This window comes from Sturnira hondurensis, unplaced genomic scaffold (assembly GCF_014824575.4).
Source record: "Sturnira hondurensis isolate 20B ecotype Veracruz unplaced genomic scaffold, ASM1482457v3 Scaffold0004136, whole genome shotgun sequence".
NCBI classification, from domain to species: Eukaryota; Metazoa; Chordata; class Mammalia; order Chiroptera; family Phyllostomidae; genus Sturnira; species Sturnira hondurensis.
Genome location: NW_028076767.1, coordinates 42,530,122 through 42,550,653, shown reverse-complemented (window position 1 = coordinate 42,550,653; position 20,532 = coordinate 42,530,122). Strand labels below are relative to the sequence as shown.

General features: G+C 44.8%; 1 protein-coding gene across 10 annotated transcripts in view; it reads left to right on the top strand.

Moving 5' to 3' along the window:
* RAPGEF4 (Rap guanine nucleotide exchange factor 4) overlaps nucleotides 1-20,532 on the top strand; it is a 287,261-nt gene that overhangs the window by 194,300 nt on the left and 72,429 nt on the right. For 8 of the 10 annotated variants that reach the window (XM_037044441.1, XM_037044444.1, XM_037044443.1 and 5 more), the window contains 4 exons: nucleotides 3,816-3,869; nucleotides 4,163-4,269; nucleotides 8,317-8,438; nucleotides 9,966-10,149. In XM_037044441.1, coding sequence (XP_036900336.1) covers nucleotides 3,816-3,869; nucleotides 4,163-4,269; nucleotides 8,317-8,438; nucleotides 9,966-10,149 — 467 coding nt within the window. The remainder of the gene's footprint in view (nucleotides 1-3,815; nucleotides 3,870-4,162; nucleotides 4,270-8,316; nucleotides 8,439-9,965; nucleotides 10,150-20,532) is intronic. The other 2 variants (XM_037044442.1, XM_037044448.1) reach the window with 1 other exon arrangement.

The following is a 20,532-nucleotide window of genomic DNA, read 5'->3' as shown; positions in this document are numbered from 1 at the left end:
TAAGATGATAAACATCATTGTATCAGCCATCTTATCACAGCATATAAATGTGTCAGAGGAACACTGCTGTATACCTTAAACTCATCCAATGTTACACGTTGGATTTATTCAATGACAAAATTAGTTAAGTCAGACCAAGCACAATGCATGGTGCTGCCATCTCAGTAAGTCATTGTACTTATTGCTGGAAATTGTTAAGATCAAGTCTGATATCTGGTGGCCTCGAAGGGTTTAAGTGCTTTTTTCTCAATGCACTTGAGTCAAACAGAATGCAAATCCTTCCAAAGGGTGAGCACAATTGTCTCTAGAAGATGACCCAGGTGGGTCGCAGTCACTGTACCTGCAGCACAGATGCAGGACTCCACCCCTCCAGGCTCTTCCAGTTACTCGTGGGAAGCCAGTCCCTGTGTGTCTCTGCCCTTCGCTTTCTCAATAAAGAATTGAGAGTAATGATAAAACAAGGAGATGACACGTATGAGCGTACACAGGCAGGCACCGCATATAAAGGGCCTGTGACAGGAAAGGCTTGGTCTCGGCTTCAGGGCGGCTGTCCGTCCTTGTCTTCATCCTCAGGCCTATCACCAGGCTGCTGCTCTCCTGAATCACTTTAGCCTAATGTTAAACCTACTCCTGTTGAACCTAATCCTTTGTAAAATGAAATGCTTTTCCTTATTCCCTAACGCACAGCGAAGGTGAAATTCTCAAAAGAACTTTCTTTGAAAGCCGGGGAAACGGAAAAGGACATGAGTAAGTCCAAACAAGAGCAATCAAGTCCCACTCATGCTGGGGGCGTTCCTGAACCAGTGTAAGCAGGTGGCCGTTCCAGGGACCCAGCCCACCTGTCACAAATGCCCTGTCTCGCACAGTGTGGCTGCTCTGGCACCAGCATGGTTCTCGGAACACAGGAGCTTGCCTAACTGAGTAGAGTTCAAAGACAAATAATTTATTCCCCCCAAATAAAACTCCCCCCGCTTTCACCCTGCATGTTTCCTTGGAGGTTTTATTCAAATAAAGGCACTGAGCCTTCTCAAAGCATCGGTTCAGTATGTTGCCCTCAAACCTAAAATCATTGAGCCAGGGAAGGTTCTAAGAATGCTGCCTTTTGGCAGATTAAACCGCCTCCAGGTCCCGGAACTGGCACTAGGGTCATCCAGCAGAAAGACAGCCTCGTGTGCATTTTACCCCCTTACCCGCTGTGAATCAAAGAGGGGATTCTGGCTGAAGTCTGGTGCTTCCCCTGCTTCTGTAATACCTCCTCTTCAGGGTTCCCAGGCACCAAAAAGAGAACTATCCAACAAAATAAATTAACCTCGGTACCACTTGTTAGCATTTTGGTAAAATATAGCCGTTTCTGTAGAAACAAACAAAAAGACGCAATTTTCCAATAATGTTTCATTGTACCAACTGAAGAATAAACATTCGTCAGTAATCCTCAAGCCTGGGCACCTTGACCTCCTCCTCAGCCAGCCTCTCAAAGACTAATGCAAAGGAAAGTAGCTTTTTTTCATGAGAAGGGAAAGAGCACCTTAGAAGTTAATGCCACATCCATCTACTCTAGACCATGTATACCTGCACCTCTTTCTTCCAAGACGGGAAAAAGAAATGCGCTTCTACTACTAGTCCCAAGAATAACCAAAGGCCTCTACAATCTGGGTGTATAACCAGACATGACGCAGACACCATCCTGTGAAACATGAAGAGTCAGGAAGCAGGAGTACTGAGAACTCACAACTCAGAAAGCACCAGTGTGTTTTAACTGCACACATTTCCCGAGCGCTGGGGCGTGCTGGCCTGGCACGGTCCAATGTTTTTTTCCAGGAGACTTGGCCCCTCAGAATTCTCTCTTCCGTCTTTGAGGAGGTGGCACAAGCATGGGGACTCCTGAAGCTCACGGTCCCTCTCCCACTGCAAGTTCTGTCATAAGGGAGTACAAATTATTTCGGGGAGTTGGTCTCTGTGTAAAGCTACTGTTAAATGGGACCAGACTGGCATTTGTTGGCTTGTGCTGGTTGTAAGCAGTATACCGCTGAAATACCATAATATTGCCCGACACCTATGCTGTAGCGATTTCAAGGGAAAAAGAAAGTTTACTAGGTGTCAGCAAGGTGATGAAAATCTGTCAGTAAGTTCAGTGCGATTTCAGTCTTGCTAAGTAAATGTGTCCCACCTGTTCTTGTCTTAACACTTAGTAGTCTTTTCACTTTTTCCTTAATGCTATTATAATTTTAAAAGAATCAACTCACCTGAAATGTATCATTGATAAAAAGATAGGTATGTATTTATACATATCTGTTTGTATTAGGTAAAGTATTTAAAATTAGTATCAACTTTTATTTCTCCCACTGATTATATCTATATAGTCCTATATAAAATTAGGGTTAGAGTGAATACCTACCAACTTATTTAATGGCTTCTATTTGCAAAACACAGGGGTTTTAATATACGGTACAATAATGTCTGTATTAGTTTTCTGTGACTGCTCTAACAAGTAGCTGCAAGCTTATTGGCTCAAAACAACACAAATTAAAGACCTTCCAGGGCTGTAGTTTAGACGTCTACAGTGGGTCTGTCTCACTGAGCTAAAGTGAAGTTGTCAGCAGGTCAGGTCCTTCTGGGGGGCTTGCGGGGATCCATGTCTTGTTTCCCCTTTTCCCTCTTCTAGAGGTTGCCCTCGTTCCCTGGCTCTTGGCATCTTCTTCATCAGAGCCAGTAAAATTGGGCTGAGTCCTGCTCACGCTGCCGCCTCTGTGGTTCCGGCTCTTCTGCCTTCCTCCTCCACCTTTTAAGGCCCCATGTGATTCCATTGGACCCACCTGGAAGCATCAGGATAATCTCCCACTCTGATCCTTAATTTAATCACATCTAGAGTGTCCCTTTTGCCATGGAATCTAATATATTCACAGGCCCTGGGGATGAGGACATAGCATGTTTTGGGGGGCCGTTATTCTGCCCACTGCAACCCCATAAATAACCCTACCATCTTGTCTTTCCTTCTGGAAGTGGCATAAAGAGTGTAGTATTGATGGTTCTAGTACCTTTGGCCCAATCTAACTTTCTCCTCCTTTTGGGAATGCCATTACCAAATATTTCAGAGAAATAGAAGGGATTTCAGTAGGACTGGGGCACTCAACTGCATAGCCGTGTAACAAGTCATTGCTCTGGGATTTCAGTTCAGTGCCTTCACGGAAGGATGTGGCTGAGGACTGGGGCTTGATCCAGATCCCAGAGCTGTGCTGGCAGTCACAGGGCCCTGAAAAGTGTGCCCTGCCGTGTGGGTGAAGGGGAAGGCACACGAGCTGCCCATGCGTTCTAAGAACTTGAACATGTGCAACTGCCAAGTATTGTTTAAAAGTTAAGATTTCTTTCTTAAAATACAAATTGCCAAAAAAGAATTTTTACTACAAGATGGAGGATGGAGTCACTCCTTTTGATCCTAAATCAATACTTTCCCCTTAGCCCCTGAGATGGGTCATTTTAATGTCTACTCATGTTTATCTTGCTTTGCTTTCTTTGCTCTGATGCCTTCAGTAGATATCAGTTCCCTTCTCATTAAGCCTACAAACATTTCATCATTCCTATCTGTTTATTTCATCTTTAATAATTTATATTTAAATTTTGGCAAATCGAATGGTCTAACTTTGCCCTTTGAATGCCTGTGCATTCAAATTCTACAGGCAGATTTTATCTCTTGGTTTTTTTTTTAAATTCTATTTTAATTTTATAAAAATGGATGTTTCTTGCTATTCCCCAACCCATAATTTTCTTTAGTAAACTTTTTGTTTAATTTCTTTTTGCTGTAACGTTTTATTTTTCAGACACCTCTCATTGAACCTCACGTTCCTCTTCGTCCTGCTCACACCATTACGAAGGTAATGGGATGTCAGTGGGTTGATGAGCCATCAGTAACCACCGGCGGTGGTCCTCAGGGCAGAGCACCGCACCAGGCAGCCTCAGGCACACTGTCCAGAGACGATAAATGCGCAGGGGGCCTTGGTTCGCAACACGAAACAGTTACACATGTGAAAAGTGTAAATGTGTGAATGAGTCGTGTTTTTCAAGCCAGAGTCAGATTAGAAAGTGATTTAAGGATCCACCTGGTTTATTTTGCCTCTTAAACTCTCTTTCTTTCTCTTCCCCTCCTTCCCCCCTGGTTGAAATCCAGGTCCCTTCGGAGAAGATCCTCAGAGCTGGAAAAATTTTACGAAATGCCATTCTCTCTCGAGCACCTCACATGATAAGAGATAGAAAGTATCACCTGAAGACATACAGGTATGTGCAGTAATTCCGAAGTCTGTGAGCCCCTCAGGTTCATGTTTAGGGAAATTGACACAAACTTGCATTTCCCCATTTTCACCCATGGGCAGCGCGTTTGGGAACCCTCCTGGTTCTGGAAGATCTAAGTTCCTCTTGGATCCTGCATAACTTTAATTATCCTTAATATTCCCAGCAGTTACTCCTAAACTGATTTGCTTGACCATTGGTTTAATTGTGACGAACAAAGAGAGAAAAATTTTTGTATTTCTGTTTACAGAGTTTTTCCCCCCCAGAAAACTATATTTAGATGAGATTCAACTAATATGTACTGAGCATTTATTTATGCCTGAAGCCCTGTACCAGGTCACTTTCTAAAGATTCTCTCACTTTATCCTCACAATAACCTGCTAGGTAGATGTATGACCATTTTTCAAATGATAAAACTGAGGCTCAGAGAAATTAAAGTTTTTCTTGTCCAAGTCATAGATGTCGTGAGTGGCAGAGCCGAGATTTAAACCAGGGTTGGTCCAGTGATCTTTTCATTCAGTCTGTCGTCCTGTATCCCTCAAACGTATTAAGCACCTACTGGCCACCAGACATTATGGTGTTCCAAGCCCTAAGGGTACAGGATCCAAAATATATACAAAATGTCCCTGACAGATTTTACTTAGAAAATCAATATAGATTTTTTTCTACTATGTATATGGTAAGACATACAGCACTGTCTCGGCTATAATCGAATGGAGTTAAGACAGTCGTTATAGCTGTCACTGGAGTTAAAAAAATAAAGACCGGAGCTGCCTGATCCTTCTGGGATGACTGAGCCCTGCAGAGTCAAATAAGAACTTATGTCCAATCTCTGCCTCTTGATTTTATCAGTTCTATAAGGGTTTAGGAGCTGGAATGGCCTGTACTCGGCTCATGAGCCTCACACTCTCTCCCTGCACTAATGCTCAGGGCTGCACTAATGCGCGCAGCCCTCTTCCAGCTGTTGGGCAGACCCGCTGTCCCATTCAGCCTAGACATGACCTCAGGACACATCAGTCTCAGCATGAATCAAAACCCACTTGACCCATGTTAATCAAGTTCATAAGACAGTGAAAAGCTATAATACACATTTTAAGTCACCACGAAGGGTATATATGTCTCTCTAGTGCTATCAACTCTGATGGAACCTGTAAAATTATACCTGGTTGGCCCTATCGGAAACCTTCAAGCACATGTGCCTCGAGATTGTCTTTGCCAAGGACAGAGGTGGAAAAACATTGCAAATTCTTCCTGTCCAATCACCTTTTTCGAACTCCACACAAACTATCGTTCTTCTGCCTGCATTTGTCATAACCATTTAATTAATTAAATAGTTATTATTATTTTCCATTGCAGTTCATATTCAATATTATTTTATATTAGTTTCAGGTGCACAGCACAATGATTACACAGTCGTGTGTTTTACAGTGCTCCCCCTGGTATTCCCAGCTCCCCCCTGGCACCATACATGGTTGTTACACCATTACCTACAGTATTTCCTATGCTGTACTTTATGCTCCCATGACTATTTTGTAACTACCAATTTGTATTTCTCAATCCTTTTACCTCTTCCACCCTGTCCCCCAAACCCCCACCTCTCTGGCAACCCTCAGTCTGTGCTCTATCTATGAGTCTGTTTGTTTATTTTGTTGTTGTTCATTTTTATTCTTCTTTAGATCTCAAAGTGTTTGCAGTTCCAAAATGGGTAGCTTACTTGTGGTGCTGGCCTCTTCTTGACAGAATTTTTGAAGGGAGATGGGATTTGAGAAACACTTCAGTCTTATCAGCAGCACATTCTTCTCAGTAAATATCTCATCTCTGTAGACAGGCTGTCCTCACCTCCAGCCCTGGAAGCTCATGCTTTTGGGATTCTATGGCCCCATACACTGCTACAATTTTAAGGGAGGTTGAGGTTAAAAAGAACAGAGTTTAACCTCTTTAACTCATTAAGTGAGTTTCAAGATCTTGTATGGCTAAAGGACCTTTTTCATTTTAAAGTTTGATTCTGCTTTGCCAAGTGTTGACTTGCATTAGGGAAATTTCATTAAAATATGTCACCTTTGGTGACAAATCATGGAAACTAGACATCAGAAACCATAATTGCTTTCTTGCTCCATAGAGCTAAGATTTTACACCCCTGACATATAGGGTGTCTCGTAATGTCTCTTCCACACCCTATGGCACAAATTAACGATCTGTCGGTGGTGACCCATGGACTCAACTGGAAGCCAAAGGCGTGATTTGCTTTTTCTGCAACACAGTTTGAGCTCCTTGTTCCAGATCTTGTTGCCAGTGCCATCCTCACCCTCCCTACTGCTCCTCACCCTATTATACCATTGCTGCAGTATTAAGGGGTTGAAGTCTCCCCAGATGCAGTATCTTCCCTAATGATCACTCTGCTAGTGATCTGCTGTCACTTCTAAAGTGGCCAGGGATGGTTAACAGAGGGGAAACCCAGGGATTGCTTGAGCTACAGGTGACACAGCTTGGTGTCTTCATCCTGTGCTCTCACTGCCGGATTCTCGTGCCCTGCACCAGGGCCCACGTGAGCCGGGATCATCCTAATTCCATGTGTTCTTGTTAGTAAAGGGTGTCACTGAGCTAAAGACCACATGAGGTTGATTTTCTTATACTTCTCTAAGACTTAGCCCATTGATAAATTCTCAAATTAGAAGAGGAATATTTTGAAAGATTGTATGTTTGGTTCAGAATGAAGAGTAACCAGGTGCCTCCTTGCCCACTGCAGCCCCACTGTGTGGGTGTAGACTGTAATCAGCATAGCCCCAGACCTCTAATGACCTTCTCAGGACATCCTCCTTGTGAAACATTTTAAGGTCAGCCCTGAATCGGGACATCCAAGAAGCTCTGATAAATTTCAGTTCCTAGAACGTTAGAACTGGAGATGGCCTCAGAGGCCATCTTTTCCTCCGCTTTTCTTTTACAGATGAGCAACTGAGAACCAGAGAGTTGAAACAATATAGCCAAAGTCATATAGCTAAGAAGTCGCAGACCTGGTCCTCCCAGGCTAAGCCTCTTTCTAAAGTGCCAACAGCACCAGGAATCTCCTCCAGTTAAGACTACAGAGTTGCTCCCTGGTCTTGATCTAGGCTCATCCTGAGCCCCAGAGCTGGTGACATCCTTAGCAGGGGAGGGAGGCCACCAGTGACTCAGACCCAGCTGCTCTGTGACTCCCTGTCTGTCCCATTGCCCTTGGGATCCATCCCTAGGACTTGATTCCGTTTCTTCCCTTGAACCATGATGCCACCGACCCCTGCCCTTCTTTGTCACCCCACTGAAGGCTTTATTTAAAGTTGTGTGTGTGTGTATGTGATTATATGTTTCCTAGCTGATGCATGTAGTTTGCCCACCCTGACCCACCTACTGCAGAGGGGCACCTTAGGGATGAACGTGTGACTACAGGAAGCATGGAGCTCTTCAGACGTCAGGCTCTGTGGAAGTGCTGATACTCATTACATGGAACTTATTTCTGAGAGATTTGCATCGCTAATTGCTTGTTTCTCCCAACACCCCTCTGAGGAAGATCAGTAGTATTACTTGAAAATATAAAGTGCTATATAATTTTGCACTTACACAGCCCCCTTCATGGAGCACCTCCAAGTGCCTCACAAACATTAACTCATTCCTCACAAGGCTCCGGGGAAGGAAGTCAGAATTTGCTTTTCTTCGTTTTACACTGAGATTTCCTGAGACAGGTGCAAGATGAAAGAGTTTCTGGCCCCGCACTGTTTGACTTGCCAGATAATGCTTCCTGTCTAGCAGCCCTTTGGTCTCCCCTGGCGCTGCAACCAGTAATGCTCTTGTGTTTAGCCAGCCCTGCTTAGAAGGTTCTCTCCTGAGCAGAGTGGTTTTATTGGTTCGTACTTGAGTTTGAGAACCTGAAACCACACCATGTGGTGCTTTGCCTGCACCATATGGTGGAAGAGCACTAAGCTCTCTAGAGGGTCTCCTCTCAAAAGACACATCTTCGTCTGGGAGGGGCTGACCTCCCATTCTTTGGGTCCCACCTCCCCCTAGACAATGCTGTGTGGGAACTGAGCTGGTGGACTGGATGCTGCAGCAGACTCCGTGCGTTCACTCCCGAACTCAAGCCGTCGGCATGTGGCAAGTTCTGGTGGAAGACGGTGTCCTCAACCATGGTAAGTCGAGCCACAGTGCCTGGAAAACCCTCAAGAAATGCTAAATGCATTTCCCTGGGTAAGTTGTTGCCAAACTCCCAAATGGGCAAGAAAGAATTATGATCCCCTTCGCGAGCCTCCAGCTTAGCATCTTCATTTAGCAATACAAATGCAGCGAGCAAGTGGGTACTATTGATTGCTGCGTTCCACCGCTGTACCTTCCTAAGCTGGGAGACTGTATAAAGGAAAATGGAATTGCAACCCGAGTGCATCAGCTCCAATTATGTTTATTAGTTTGCATTCACGGTTCATGGATGGCATGATTATACTCTGAGCACCGCACAGCAACGCATTCTGGTGCAGGGGCAGAATGAAGAGCAATGAGATGGGTGGCTGGGCCGATGACTAGGAAGAAAGTACTGAGTCCCGAAGCTGCTGTTGACCAGGGTCAACGGGGGACCAATCTGCACACCCACAGGAGGACCGCATTTAAAATCAGGAATGTGCTCCGCGGTGGCAGCCCCTGATCTCTGCAGAGTAGCTATTCGGGCCTGGGGTGTGACTGCGGCTGAACTGCATGTGCTATTTGTATGAAGACAACTTTTCCAAATGGCCCAACTATTAAAATCTTTCACTCAATTCACCGGGATCTGGGAACCTACAGATGGCCTTGCCAGTGTTTCTCAGACTTTAATGCACATACCAGCCACGCGGGACTCTCACTGAAATACAGATTCTGATGCAGTGGGTCCGGAACAGGTCCTGCGAATGCATTTCCAACACTCCGCCCCGAGGTGCTGTTCTGGGATCACGTTTTCCCCTTCTCTTTATCTTTTGTCAGTGGTGATGCTCTGACCTGAAAGGGGGCTTCAAAGCTTTGAGACGTAGAGATGAGGGATTCTGAGCTAAGTTCCCTAACTTAGTCCTTCCATATCTAAATCTTTTTGTTTAGAGGAAACAAGGGAAAAAAACTTTAAAAAGTCAGAACTGGATGGGAACTACCATTAAATCTTCCTAGGGGTAGGTTGGGAGTATGTGACCTAGAAGCTTGGTCTAGTCAGCTTTGTTCAAACAATTTTACTCTAATTTTTTAAAGTGTAGACAAATATGTTTATGAACAGTATATATAGTAAGAAAAACATGGATTCTTATCCCAACAAAGTAAGTTTTTTTTAAGTCTGTACTTTCAAGTTAGAGCATGATCTGGCAATTGGCTACTTTCCCTTTTGGGGGAAGATGTGCCACATGCCAGAAAATGTCATCAGGGTAATTTTTGCTCATCTCAGACAAGTTGGCAGGTTGTCCTACAAGAGTCCTGGGGTGGTCCAGGAGACGGGCGTGTCGGAGGGAGCTGCGAGGTGCCTGGCCGCAGCTGGGAGACCACGTCCTGCAGCTGCACTGCCCTAGGCAGGCGGAGTGAGAAGGCCGAGCAGTCTCACTGTTTTGCTACCAGTCGGCTGTCTTGCCGGCGTCGTCCATTTGTTTCTGGTAACCAGGGCCGGGAGGCAGAGGTGCACCAGCTGACACTCGCCCCCATGTTTCCCACAGTGGACCAAGAGCATCATTTCCAGGACAAATATTTATTTTATCGATTTCTGGATGACGAGCACGAGGATGCTCCTTTGCCCACCGAGGAGGAGAAGAAGGAGTGTGATGAGGAGTTCCAGGACACCATGCTGCTGCTGTCACAGATGGGCCCCGATGCCCACATGCGGATGATCCTCCGCAAATCGTGAGTAAGAGCGCGGCGCCCACCTGGCGCCAGGGACACCGCGTGGGCAGGCGCACTCTGGGGGAGCACGGGCTGATTTTCAAAAGCTCTGGCCTCACCCAGGGCCAGAGGAGAGACTCTGAAGGGTGAAACAGCAGTGTTTGTCTCTTTCCTCTTTTGTTTTTGAGCCAGATAATTTTATTTCCCTTTTCCATGCATTAAAAACATAGCGATTTTTTTAGTGGTTGGCTCAGGATCAAAACTGAGTGCATGTGTTAAGCGACCTTTGGCCACTGACAACAAACCGCTCTGTTTCCATGCCAGACCGTCACAGCCCCTTTCTTCCCAATGTGACCAGGCAGAGGCTGTCGGAACTGCAGACCTCAGGCCTGTGCTTGCACTCATTCATTCATTCATTCATTGATTCATTCAGCACATCCTTTCACCCTGTTCTGAGCCTTCTGCTCTTTACCTTAAAGACACATGCTAAAGAAAAGCATACTGCTCTGTTTAGGCCTTGGGGCCTCCATTCGGCCAGGGAGGCACCCTCTCCCTTCTCTCTCAGCCAAAACCTGCCTTCCCTCCTGGAGCAGCCGAAGTTGAGAATTTCAGCTGTTTAATCAGATCAATTCAGAAAGAAGGAGGGAGCCCCTCTTCCTTTCAGGGAGCTCTCCGAATTGCTAGGGGGGACACACAGAAGCACACACCATGGTCCCTTCAGGGGACTCTTCGATAAGGGACAGCTTGGCACCTGGTTCCAGAAGCACCACCCACAGGCTCATGTTTTCCTGCTGGGAACGAAACGGTTCTCCACCCTGCAGCCAGTGCCAGCCAGCTGTGGATGTCAGCGCTGAGTCACTGGCTTGGCGGACCTCCCTTTATTAGCGGGTCCCACAAGAGGGTTGAACTTCACATGTCTTCTGTGTCCACTGGTCACTTTCCCAAAGTGGGATGTCCTTCAGACCAGCTACCTCAGTGTCCGCCCCTCACACCAACTCATAATAGCCTTTCAGCTCACCTTTCTTTCCTTTCCCCAGGGTTCTTCCCCTTTGACTTGTCCTTACTTAGTGCTGCACAAGGCTTTTCAATATACTTCACTTTTTATCACACCATGTCCCCTTTGTCAAGACTTTCTCTTGGGTCTTAATGTCCCCTACCATGTGTTTAAAGGCCTTGCCTCCTTGACTCTGGGTCTATTGGTTTTCCCCTCCTTTAGCTGCAAACAAACAAACAAAATTTGGTTTTCTGCTTCAAATTTTTGTTTCTTCAAACAAAAAGTTTTTATTAGAAAAATTTTTTCTTAGAAAAATCTCAAGTATCAAACAGAAAGCTAGAGTTTCACAGACATTAATTATAAGTAGCATCCAAGAAACCTTTTCAAGCAAGGTGTGCTCTGTCTGCCCTGAAAGATCATAGGGGCAGTGGCAGAGGGGACATGAGTCCCCAGGGCCTGGAGAACCCAAACACCACCTTTCTAAGCCATGCTGTTCTTTCCTGTCAGAATGCTCCGCTCTCTTCTCCACGACCCATTGCCCCATCGTCTTTACTCCGTCGTTTCCTGGATCCATCCCCTTCCTGCTGTTTCTAATGCCCCTTTCATTAAAGCCAGCACCGTGCAGGGGTCCTGAATCCGAGATGGGACAGCCCCCTAGGGGCATTTGGAAATACGGGGGGATGTTTGGTTGTCTCAGTATGTGAGGGGCCCCACTGCTGGCGTTCACTGGCCAGTAACTGGAATCAAGGATGCTTAACACCCCTTAACACCAGAGCCCTGAGAAAGGAGAAGCTGTCCTGGAAAGAATGCCCCTGTTGAACATGGCTGTAAGCCTGAGTTTCTTAAAAGGAAAAACATACCTCATTTTACTCCATTCATTTCTTTATTCATTTAACCAATGTTTATTTAACATCTATTTTGTTCTGGATACTATGTTAGTGGCTAAGGCTGCAGCACTGAATGAGAGGGTTGCATTTCCTTCCTGAAGCTCTCTTCTGGTGCAGGAGACAGACCTTACACAACTGGCTATGCAAGCAGTCATTTTGTCACAGCCGCATTGTGTACGGCAAAGGAAATGTGATGGGTGATAATAGAATATAATATGCAGAGGGGGATTTCGTCTGCTGTGGGAGTTAGAAAGAGCCATATCCCCATGAATGTACAGCTTGGCTAATGTTCCCTCGGTTTTTGAACTCTGACCAAGGGAGGCAGAAATGTCATTCTATTTACAAAGAGTTTTGAGTATATACCAAAGAGGCTTAAAAAAGTAATGAAATGGTTCCTGCCTTTGGGGAGTTTGTAATTCAGTGGGAGAGGCACTCCCAAATCAGATTCAGATGAAACAGATATTTATTGAGTGCCTGCTACGTGCTAGGTGCCTGCTAAGCAGCTTCGCGCTAATTGTTTGATTTACCCTCACAAGAACCCGAGAGCTGGTTTCATGAGTCACCCTTAGGAATGGAATTCTGTTCCTGTGCTTCATTTTTCTCCCCTGAAGTGATGAGTTGCATGATCCTTGGCAGCCCAAAGATTCTTCAGAGAAAATTACATTGCAAAGATTGAAATTTTCCAGCCTATCACTGGTTGTTAAAGAGCAGGTTTCACCAGAATTATTTTCGGCGCCCTTGGGATTTCCCACCTCCCACATCTTATGAAACTGCAAACATTGGAAGTGGGCTGGTGGTTCCACTTTTGAGTCTGTGTTCTTGGGTTTTCTTTCTATCGCAAAGACAGCCAGCTTCCAAGACATGGGAAACTAAAAGAGGAGGACATTATTTAACGAGAGAGACTTTCAAACTACACACACACACACTTTTTAAAAAATATGATAACTTTTGGAGCTTCTACCTTATTTTACTTAAGTGGAAAGAAAATAGCTTAGTTGATCAAGAATTTCCAGTATCACTGCTGTCTTTGAAGAGACCACCTGAGCACTTTGCTCTTGGAAACGTGAGAGTGGGTTCATAGGTCCTAAAAATGTTGACTTTCTGTCCCAACTGCCAAGTCATTCAGAAATGGGGAGGCGTGAGATGCACTGGCTCTGTATGGACCAGAGCAGGATCCCCCGGTTTTTAACTCAGCACAGCTGCGTTTTATAACAGTCACCACTGCCAGGGGGGTTGCAGAACTCTGATAATTACTGGGAAAGGAATAACACAATATTCTTTGATGAGAAGATTACTTTGAGAATTTGATTGTATAATGAAGATGTTGCTTTGAAAGGTACTTCCTATTGTTCTGAATCTGAGACTCGCTAGAGGGGGAAAAAAAGTGTCACTTGTTTTGACAGGCTACTTAGAAAAATTCTCTGTTTATTACATTAACTGCGGCATTTTAACTGTCAAACTATGAAAGAATGTTCTGTAGTTTAAAAAACAGAATAGAGCCTCAGGGGAATTTTTTGGCACACTCTTGTTGCTATTGGTATTGGGGGAAAAAACATACATTCTGAATGTGAAATTAGCTTTTTATGTGGTGGCAGGCAGAGTGACTCACAATGCCTGTGCTGGTTTCACAGGTGCAGACCTGGATGGCATCTGGGGGCAAGTGCCATAGAACAATGACAGTTTGACGGTGCTGTTGTAAAAGCTCGCAGACAGGGCCGTCAAACCTAAAATGAGGCCTTGGAGCCTATTGTTTTGATTTTGCTTTGTTTACAAGCCTGCAAACCAGAGGTTACCCTACAGCAAAAAGATACAATGCAGACCTTTACAGTAGGAACGTACATCCTGGCTAACTTGGAGCAGAAGCTGTGGATAGGGGGTCATGGGCAAAAGGATGCAGAGTGACCAGCAGGGGGTGTAAACGTGAAGCCAGCTGGGTGAAAGAAGGCTTCAGGGGCACAAAGGAGGCTCTTGCCATACAAGTCTCCCAACCTCCCCTTCCAAGTAAAGCGAGATACATATAAGGCTCCACTAGGTAGAATGACCTGTAAGAACCCAGCCTAGAGGTGGGAGAGAAATGAAGTAGATGCCGTTTTTCAAATCTAATTCTGGGTAGGTCTGCAATTCTGAAATTCCCTAATAGCCTGGAGGCTTAAGTAGTTCAGAAAGAGATTGTCAGTGAGACTTGAGCAGACAAAATATGAATTTTTAACATTTATTATTATGTACTAAATGTATTATATAAAATGTTTATTTACTACATATATATAACAAGAGAATTGTGGCAGGTTCTGGACTGTTTGAAATTCAGAAACTTCAGTTCATTTATTTTATGCAAAAATATTTTTTAGCATATGCTATAGGGCATCAGGTTAAAAGGAAACAATTTAAGATGACATAAAAATGGTGGGAAAGGTGTTGGGGGCGGGGGCAGAGGGTGGTGTTAGCTGTTCCACACACTTGCTCTAGAGGGCACTTGAGAAGCTGGGTATTTTCTCTTAATTAGTAGAGCCTGTTTTAATAGGGTCTTTATTTGCCCAACCTGTTTTTGAGGGTGTAAAATTTGAAATCCTGATTAATGACAGGAAAGTTTGCTTCCTCAGCGGAACCCAGATTCGCAAACCTACAGTCAGCGGTGCCTAGGGTTCTGATTTTTGTTGGAGTGTGCCAAGGGTAGGTTCAGAGTTGTCAAGTCCATTCTCAGATGCAGATGAGAGGAGAAGAGAAGCACGACTGAAAGAGCCTAACCTTAATGAAATAAACCCACTGTGCATCTTTCCCTTCACATCAGGACAAACTTCGCCATTGCCCGCCCCCCTGCCGCCCCACCTCGAAAGATTACTGTGCCTAGTGGAAGCCTGTAGAATTTACCAGAAGAAAGGATTGCATTATGTGGGCCATTTCTTGGGGTTGGATTTGCCTCCCCTGTATGAAAGCAATTTCCCCAACCCCTCACGGTGACCTGCCCCAGAAACCAGCCTTTGAAGTGCTGCCTCGAGGGTTCAGGTTTGGGGAGGGGAAAGTGGATCTAGCTCCCATTGGTAGCCTAGGGTTCATTGTAAGATGACCTCACGATTTTAATGACTTCTGGTTGTTCAAGTCAATCTGTTCCCTGTAGAAATTTTGGAAACTGAAAAGAGGTAAAGACCGTAAGTGACACTTGCTATCCCACCTCCCAGAAATAATTGTTGTTAACATTTTGGTATTTATCCCTCTGGTTCTATTTCTATTTCTCTCTTTTTACATTTAATAACATTTATCATGTCATTCTCCCTTCACCTTAAATATTCTTTAAAGTTGGGATTTTTAGTAGGTGCATAGTAATTTATCCTCATGTTCATGAATATATTCAGCTTGTCATTGCTGGATGTTTAGGTTAATTCTCAAGCCCTTTCTTCTTTTATTTTATTATATTTTTAATTTTATGTTTCAGTTACAGTTTGCATTCACCATTATTTTGTATTAGTTTCGGGTACAAGGCAAAGCAGTTAGACATTCAGGCACCTTATAAAGTGATCCCCCCCAATATTTCCAGTACCCACCTGGCACCATGCATGGTTATTACAGTATTGTTGACTAGGTCCCCTGTACTTTACTTTTTCAAGCCCTTTCTTCTTAACAGCAGTGGAGCACAATATTTTAGTGCTCTTCTTCCTCGAACAAAGAAAGAACTCCCAGCAGGGGTAGGGGGGAGGCAAGGTGATGCCAGGAAAGTTCCCTCAGGGCACAGTAAGCTGATTCTCACCGGAGGAGGGCCCAGACCAGGAGTGCCAGTGAATGTGGCTTCGAGTGAGGCCCAGGTCAGACTGAAGGGGTCTGCTACCCTCTGTGTACCTTGGGTATTAGTAGCCACTTGGGGCACCACTGGAGATTTTAAAAGGAAGCGCAGTGTGGTCATCTTTGCAGCAGGCAGGTTTCTTTGTTGTCTGTGAAGAATGGTTTGGAGGGGTTGAGACCAAAGACAGAACATCGGATACTGAGTTTTATGGATTAAAATTAATTATGTTTTGAAAATTTAATGACAGCATTTGAGATACATGCATTTGACCCAAGTGTCTGCTCATGAAGTCAAAGACATCCTGAGCGCAAGAGCCCTGAATTCCAGTCTTACCAGTTTACTAGTAAATCGCCCAACAACTCCAGACAACACATCTTCTAAGCTATAAACTGAGGCCAATAATGTCTACTTACTCTCTATTACCTTCACAAAAGGGGATTGTGTTTAATTACAGCCAACAGTTATTGAGCTCGTGGGTGCTAGGCACTGGGTTTGATGATGATCTAATTCAATTCTTCCAACAGAACTATTCAGTAGTTATTTATATCATCCCCATTTTATGGACTAGGAGACAGGCTCAGGCTAAGTCACTTGCCTGTGTTTATCCCAGAGGGGATGGGCCCAGGATCTGATCCAGGTCCGTCTGACCCTAGAGCCTGTGTGCATTACTATGCTCTGCACCCAGCCATCCTGGGCTGAAAGGATTCAAAGGGGCCTCTTGGGTTTGCCCTTTAAGCACTAGGGAAGAAATATGTTGGGGAAATATGATATAAAAATAATTGTTACAGACAAATCTTATCTAATTCAGTTATTACCATATACCTGAGTGGAGTACAAATGTACCATCTACTCTAGAAAAATATTTGCTCAACCTCCTAGCCAAAATTACTAATAAAAATTAATAATTAATAAATGAATCACCCTAAAGTTTATATAGTAATCTCCATATAGCCCCTCTACAAATCTCAGAATAACTCTGTGAACTGAGTAGGCCTATTCCCCACAATTTACAAGTGAAGAACTTGAGCTTGTCAACTACCTTCCTGAACATCACCCAGTAGCACGCGAGGCTGAAGCAGGAACTGAACCCTCCTGCTTACTCCAAAATCCAGTTTCATTTTTCTATGTCTAACATCCTTTCCTCTCTACTAGGTTGCCTCAACTTTGTCCTCTCTGGTGGATTTACTAAGCAAGCAGTGAAATCCAAAGAAATAGGAATGATCCTTCTGTCCCTGATTAGTTAAGAATTAATTTTTACAAGGAAAATATAATAATGCATTTTTAGCAGCTAACTTCTAAAAAAGTTTGCATTTCCACCTAATATGTGTGTATATATATATATGTGTGTACTTGAGAAGTACACATGTGTATATGTAGATACACATGCATATGTAGACGTGTGCACAAACATGTATATGTATACACACATGTGTATACTGTGTGTGTGCATATATAACGTGTGGCGCGTATGCATATACATACATGTGTGGGTGTGTATAATGTGTATGTGCATGCATACATATGTGTGTGTGATGTGTGTGTGTGTGTACCTGCCTCATACACAAAGGCAGCCAGCTATACTAGCTGATTCCATCCAATTTTTTTTCAACTTTCTGCTTAGGTGTTTTAAAGGAAAATATTTACAGTTGCACCTTCTAAATGTTCTGATGTTAAATGTCTAGCATGTCCTTGTAGTAAATACTTTTGCTGGAAGGATGTTGGGAATATTTAGTGTTCTAAAAATGAAAAATTTTAAATCATGTTGTCTTAAATACACTTAGTACTCAGAAGCCCTGAAGTATGTGCGCCTTCCCCCTGATTCTGATGGGGGTGACTTCACTTCTCACAAATATTCATAAGCCATTTGCCCTTTAGAGCAGCTATAAACTGTATTCATTGCTAACTTTACAAGGATGGAAAGAATCCCTGTGTACACAGGCTTTGCTATCAGAACTAAAAAACGCCTAATTGCATCTGATAAACTTAAAATGCTCTTTTCTGGTCTAAGATAAGGCGAGGGGGTGGTGGTGTGGCAGGGAGGTGAGCAGACATAGCAGGCAGGACACTTCATTTTGACTTTATTATTTTTAATCCTCACCCAAGGATGTGTGTATTAATTTTAGGGAGAGAGAAAGGTACAAAGAGAAACATTAATGTGAGAAGGAAACATCCATCAGTTGCCTACTGTACATGCCCTGATAGGGGATAGAACCCACAACCTAGGTATGTTCCCTGGCTGGGAATCGAACCCACAACCTTTTGGTTTAGGGGACAATGCTCCAACCAACCAAGCCACCCAGCCAGGGCTGGGCAGAACACTTTAAATGTCAAATCACCAGGCTCCTAGAATGATTCTAACACTTAAGATCCAATGTTAAGAAGCAAAGATTCTGGGAAGTTAAGGAAGGAAACACAAGTTGCTGGTTCATCTACAAGGGGGTGGGAAACGGCAGCAAACTTACCAGTAAGGGGGGAAGAGGTGAGTTCTGAAGAAGATCTTAGCGGGATTGGAAAATGACCCCAGTTGGAGAAGTGGCTTTATAAGCAGTAAAGGCAGCTTGGCCGAGGAGCAGTGTTGCATTCCCACCCCCAGAAAAATGCAGTGAAGTGTTTCCTGTGTTTTTAAGCTTGACTGCAGCTTACATGGAGGCTTACAATGTTGACTTTTCTGTATTTTCCCGGTGCACCAGGGAATAGGTCTACTAGGTGGCAGATCCAGAGAAACTGGGTTATCTGCTTTCTCACTCGCATGTTTTATCTCTGTTCGTGTCAACCATTTGCTTGGTGGCTGGATGAATCCCTCATTTTATCCACATTCCAGTAACGGAGGATTTCTCTCTCTCTCCCTGACCTTGATAAATTCCTTGATAAAACTGTATTTACCAGCGGCTTCCAATATCACCTGAGCCCTCCCATCCTTTAATGTATAAACTGCTCCTCCATCCATCCCCATTTATTATCTTGTCTGTAACTAGACACTGCTGCCAGAATGCATCCCCTGCAGAAACTAGGCCTTTCCACAGCAGGATCCGACAAATCCACATCAGTGTGGCACCATGCAGGTTTGTAAAGAAGCAGGGATGCCTAATATCTCTCCCTGTGACATCTGGAGAAGGACAAGTAAAGACGAGGTACATTCACTGGCTGCCACTCAGAGCTGCCCAAGAGTCAATTCAGTTCTCCAGCCTCATCGGTTACTCTGTGAAGGTGCCTGGGAGATCCCTCCTCCTGCTCCGGGCACAGTGTTCCCTTGACTCTTGAAAGCCAAATTGCCTTCAGTCCTTGGGACCCTTTCATTCCTGTCTGAACAGGCTGGGAGCTGATTTACAGGGAAAAATCTCTTCTCGATTTTTTTTCTCTGTTACCCCTGTAAAGACCAAAGCATGAGAGGTGCTTAATGCCACTGTTTGCCAGGAGAAACCTGCTTTTAAAATGTGGCTTTGTTCAGTGATTGTGTGGGGAATGCTCCGTTGTCGATTTGTCAGGTGCTCTTTGAAGGCATGGGGTAGATGAAGAGGAGAACCTTTGTTGAAGGCCAGGGAAGAGAGTTGAGTCTTCTCTGAGACACTAGATGGCACAGCAGCTCCGAGCTGGCGGCCTTGGGAAAAGCGGGGCCTGTTCTCTGGTCCCCGTGGCTGGGAGTGGAGCTCACACGTGGATTCAGTGTGGTGGCACAGGTCTGGCCTCTTCCCGGGGACTTCCATCAACTTTCAGTCCAAATGACATGTTGAGGCCCCAGGCAACAATGAGTTTGATGATAGCAAACCTCTCCGAGTCCTTTTGTTGTTTTGCTAATTGCGATACACTTATTTTTTAAAGTCTCTTCGCACCTTGCAGTGCTGACTTCTCGAACTTCATTAAAATTTTTCTGTAAACAGAACCAAAAAGTTCATGGCCACCTGGCTGGATTGCCAAATGACAGTGGCCTGCCCCATGATTACTTGACCACCATAGACCTCAGGGTAAGTTTTTTTCTTTCTTTTTTTCCTTTCATCCTGAATGTTATTTAGGACTCAGAGACTAACCTGTTTTTAAGCTTTGTTCCATTCTGTTTCAAACTGCTACCCTAGCTTTCTCCACAGCATCGGGCAGTTCCGCAGGGGTGTCTTTATTTCTCCACTGTGGCTATTATTGATGTATGAGCACCGGAGGGTGGAATAAGCTGCCTCGTGGGTCTCTGGGTGGGTGTGCTAGTCCCTCCCCAACAGGCTCCCCCTGAAGGCAGTGAGGCCACGCTTCCTGGCAGGCAATGCTTTCTGAGAGGTGCCTGTGGAGCAGATGGGCTGAACGCTCTTCCTCCCACTGACTGCCTAACTAAGGAGAATTTTCCAGGGATGGAGCCCTCCTGGTAATTTTCCTCCTAGAAATCTTGCCACTCCTTGTCCTCCTCTGTGTCTGGCAGGAGGGCCAAGGCTTTCACACCCTCTGTTCTGATCCTTTCTCAGAAGCAGGCTCCTTGCTGGACGTTTGTTTTAGAGAGCAGGTCTCCAGTGTTAGCCCACGGTCAACTCTGCCGCTGCCCACTGCTGCATGCGGAGCGGGGCGGGGGCCCCTGAACTGGGCCTCTGCCTAGTGCTCGGTGTGGGGCGGGCCCTGCGAGGGCCTGAGTGGAGCAGTCTTGCAGTGAACTGCTCCGACCCTCTCCAGTCCTGGTCTTATCAGCAGTGCTGTCTTCCTCCTGTGCTGGTTTTCTCCTCTCAGTGTTGACTTGCGGCTGCCTCCAGTTATTTCTTAGACATTTTATTCCG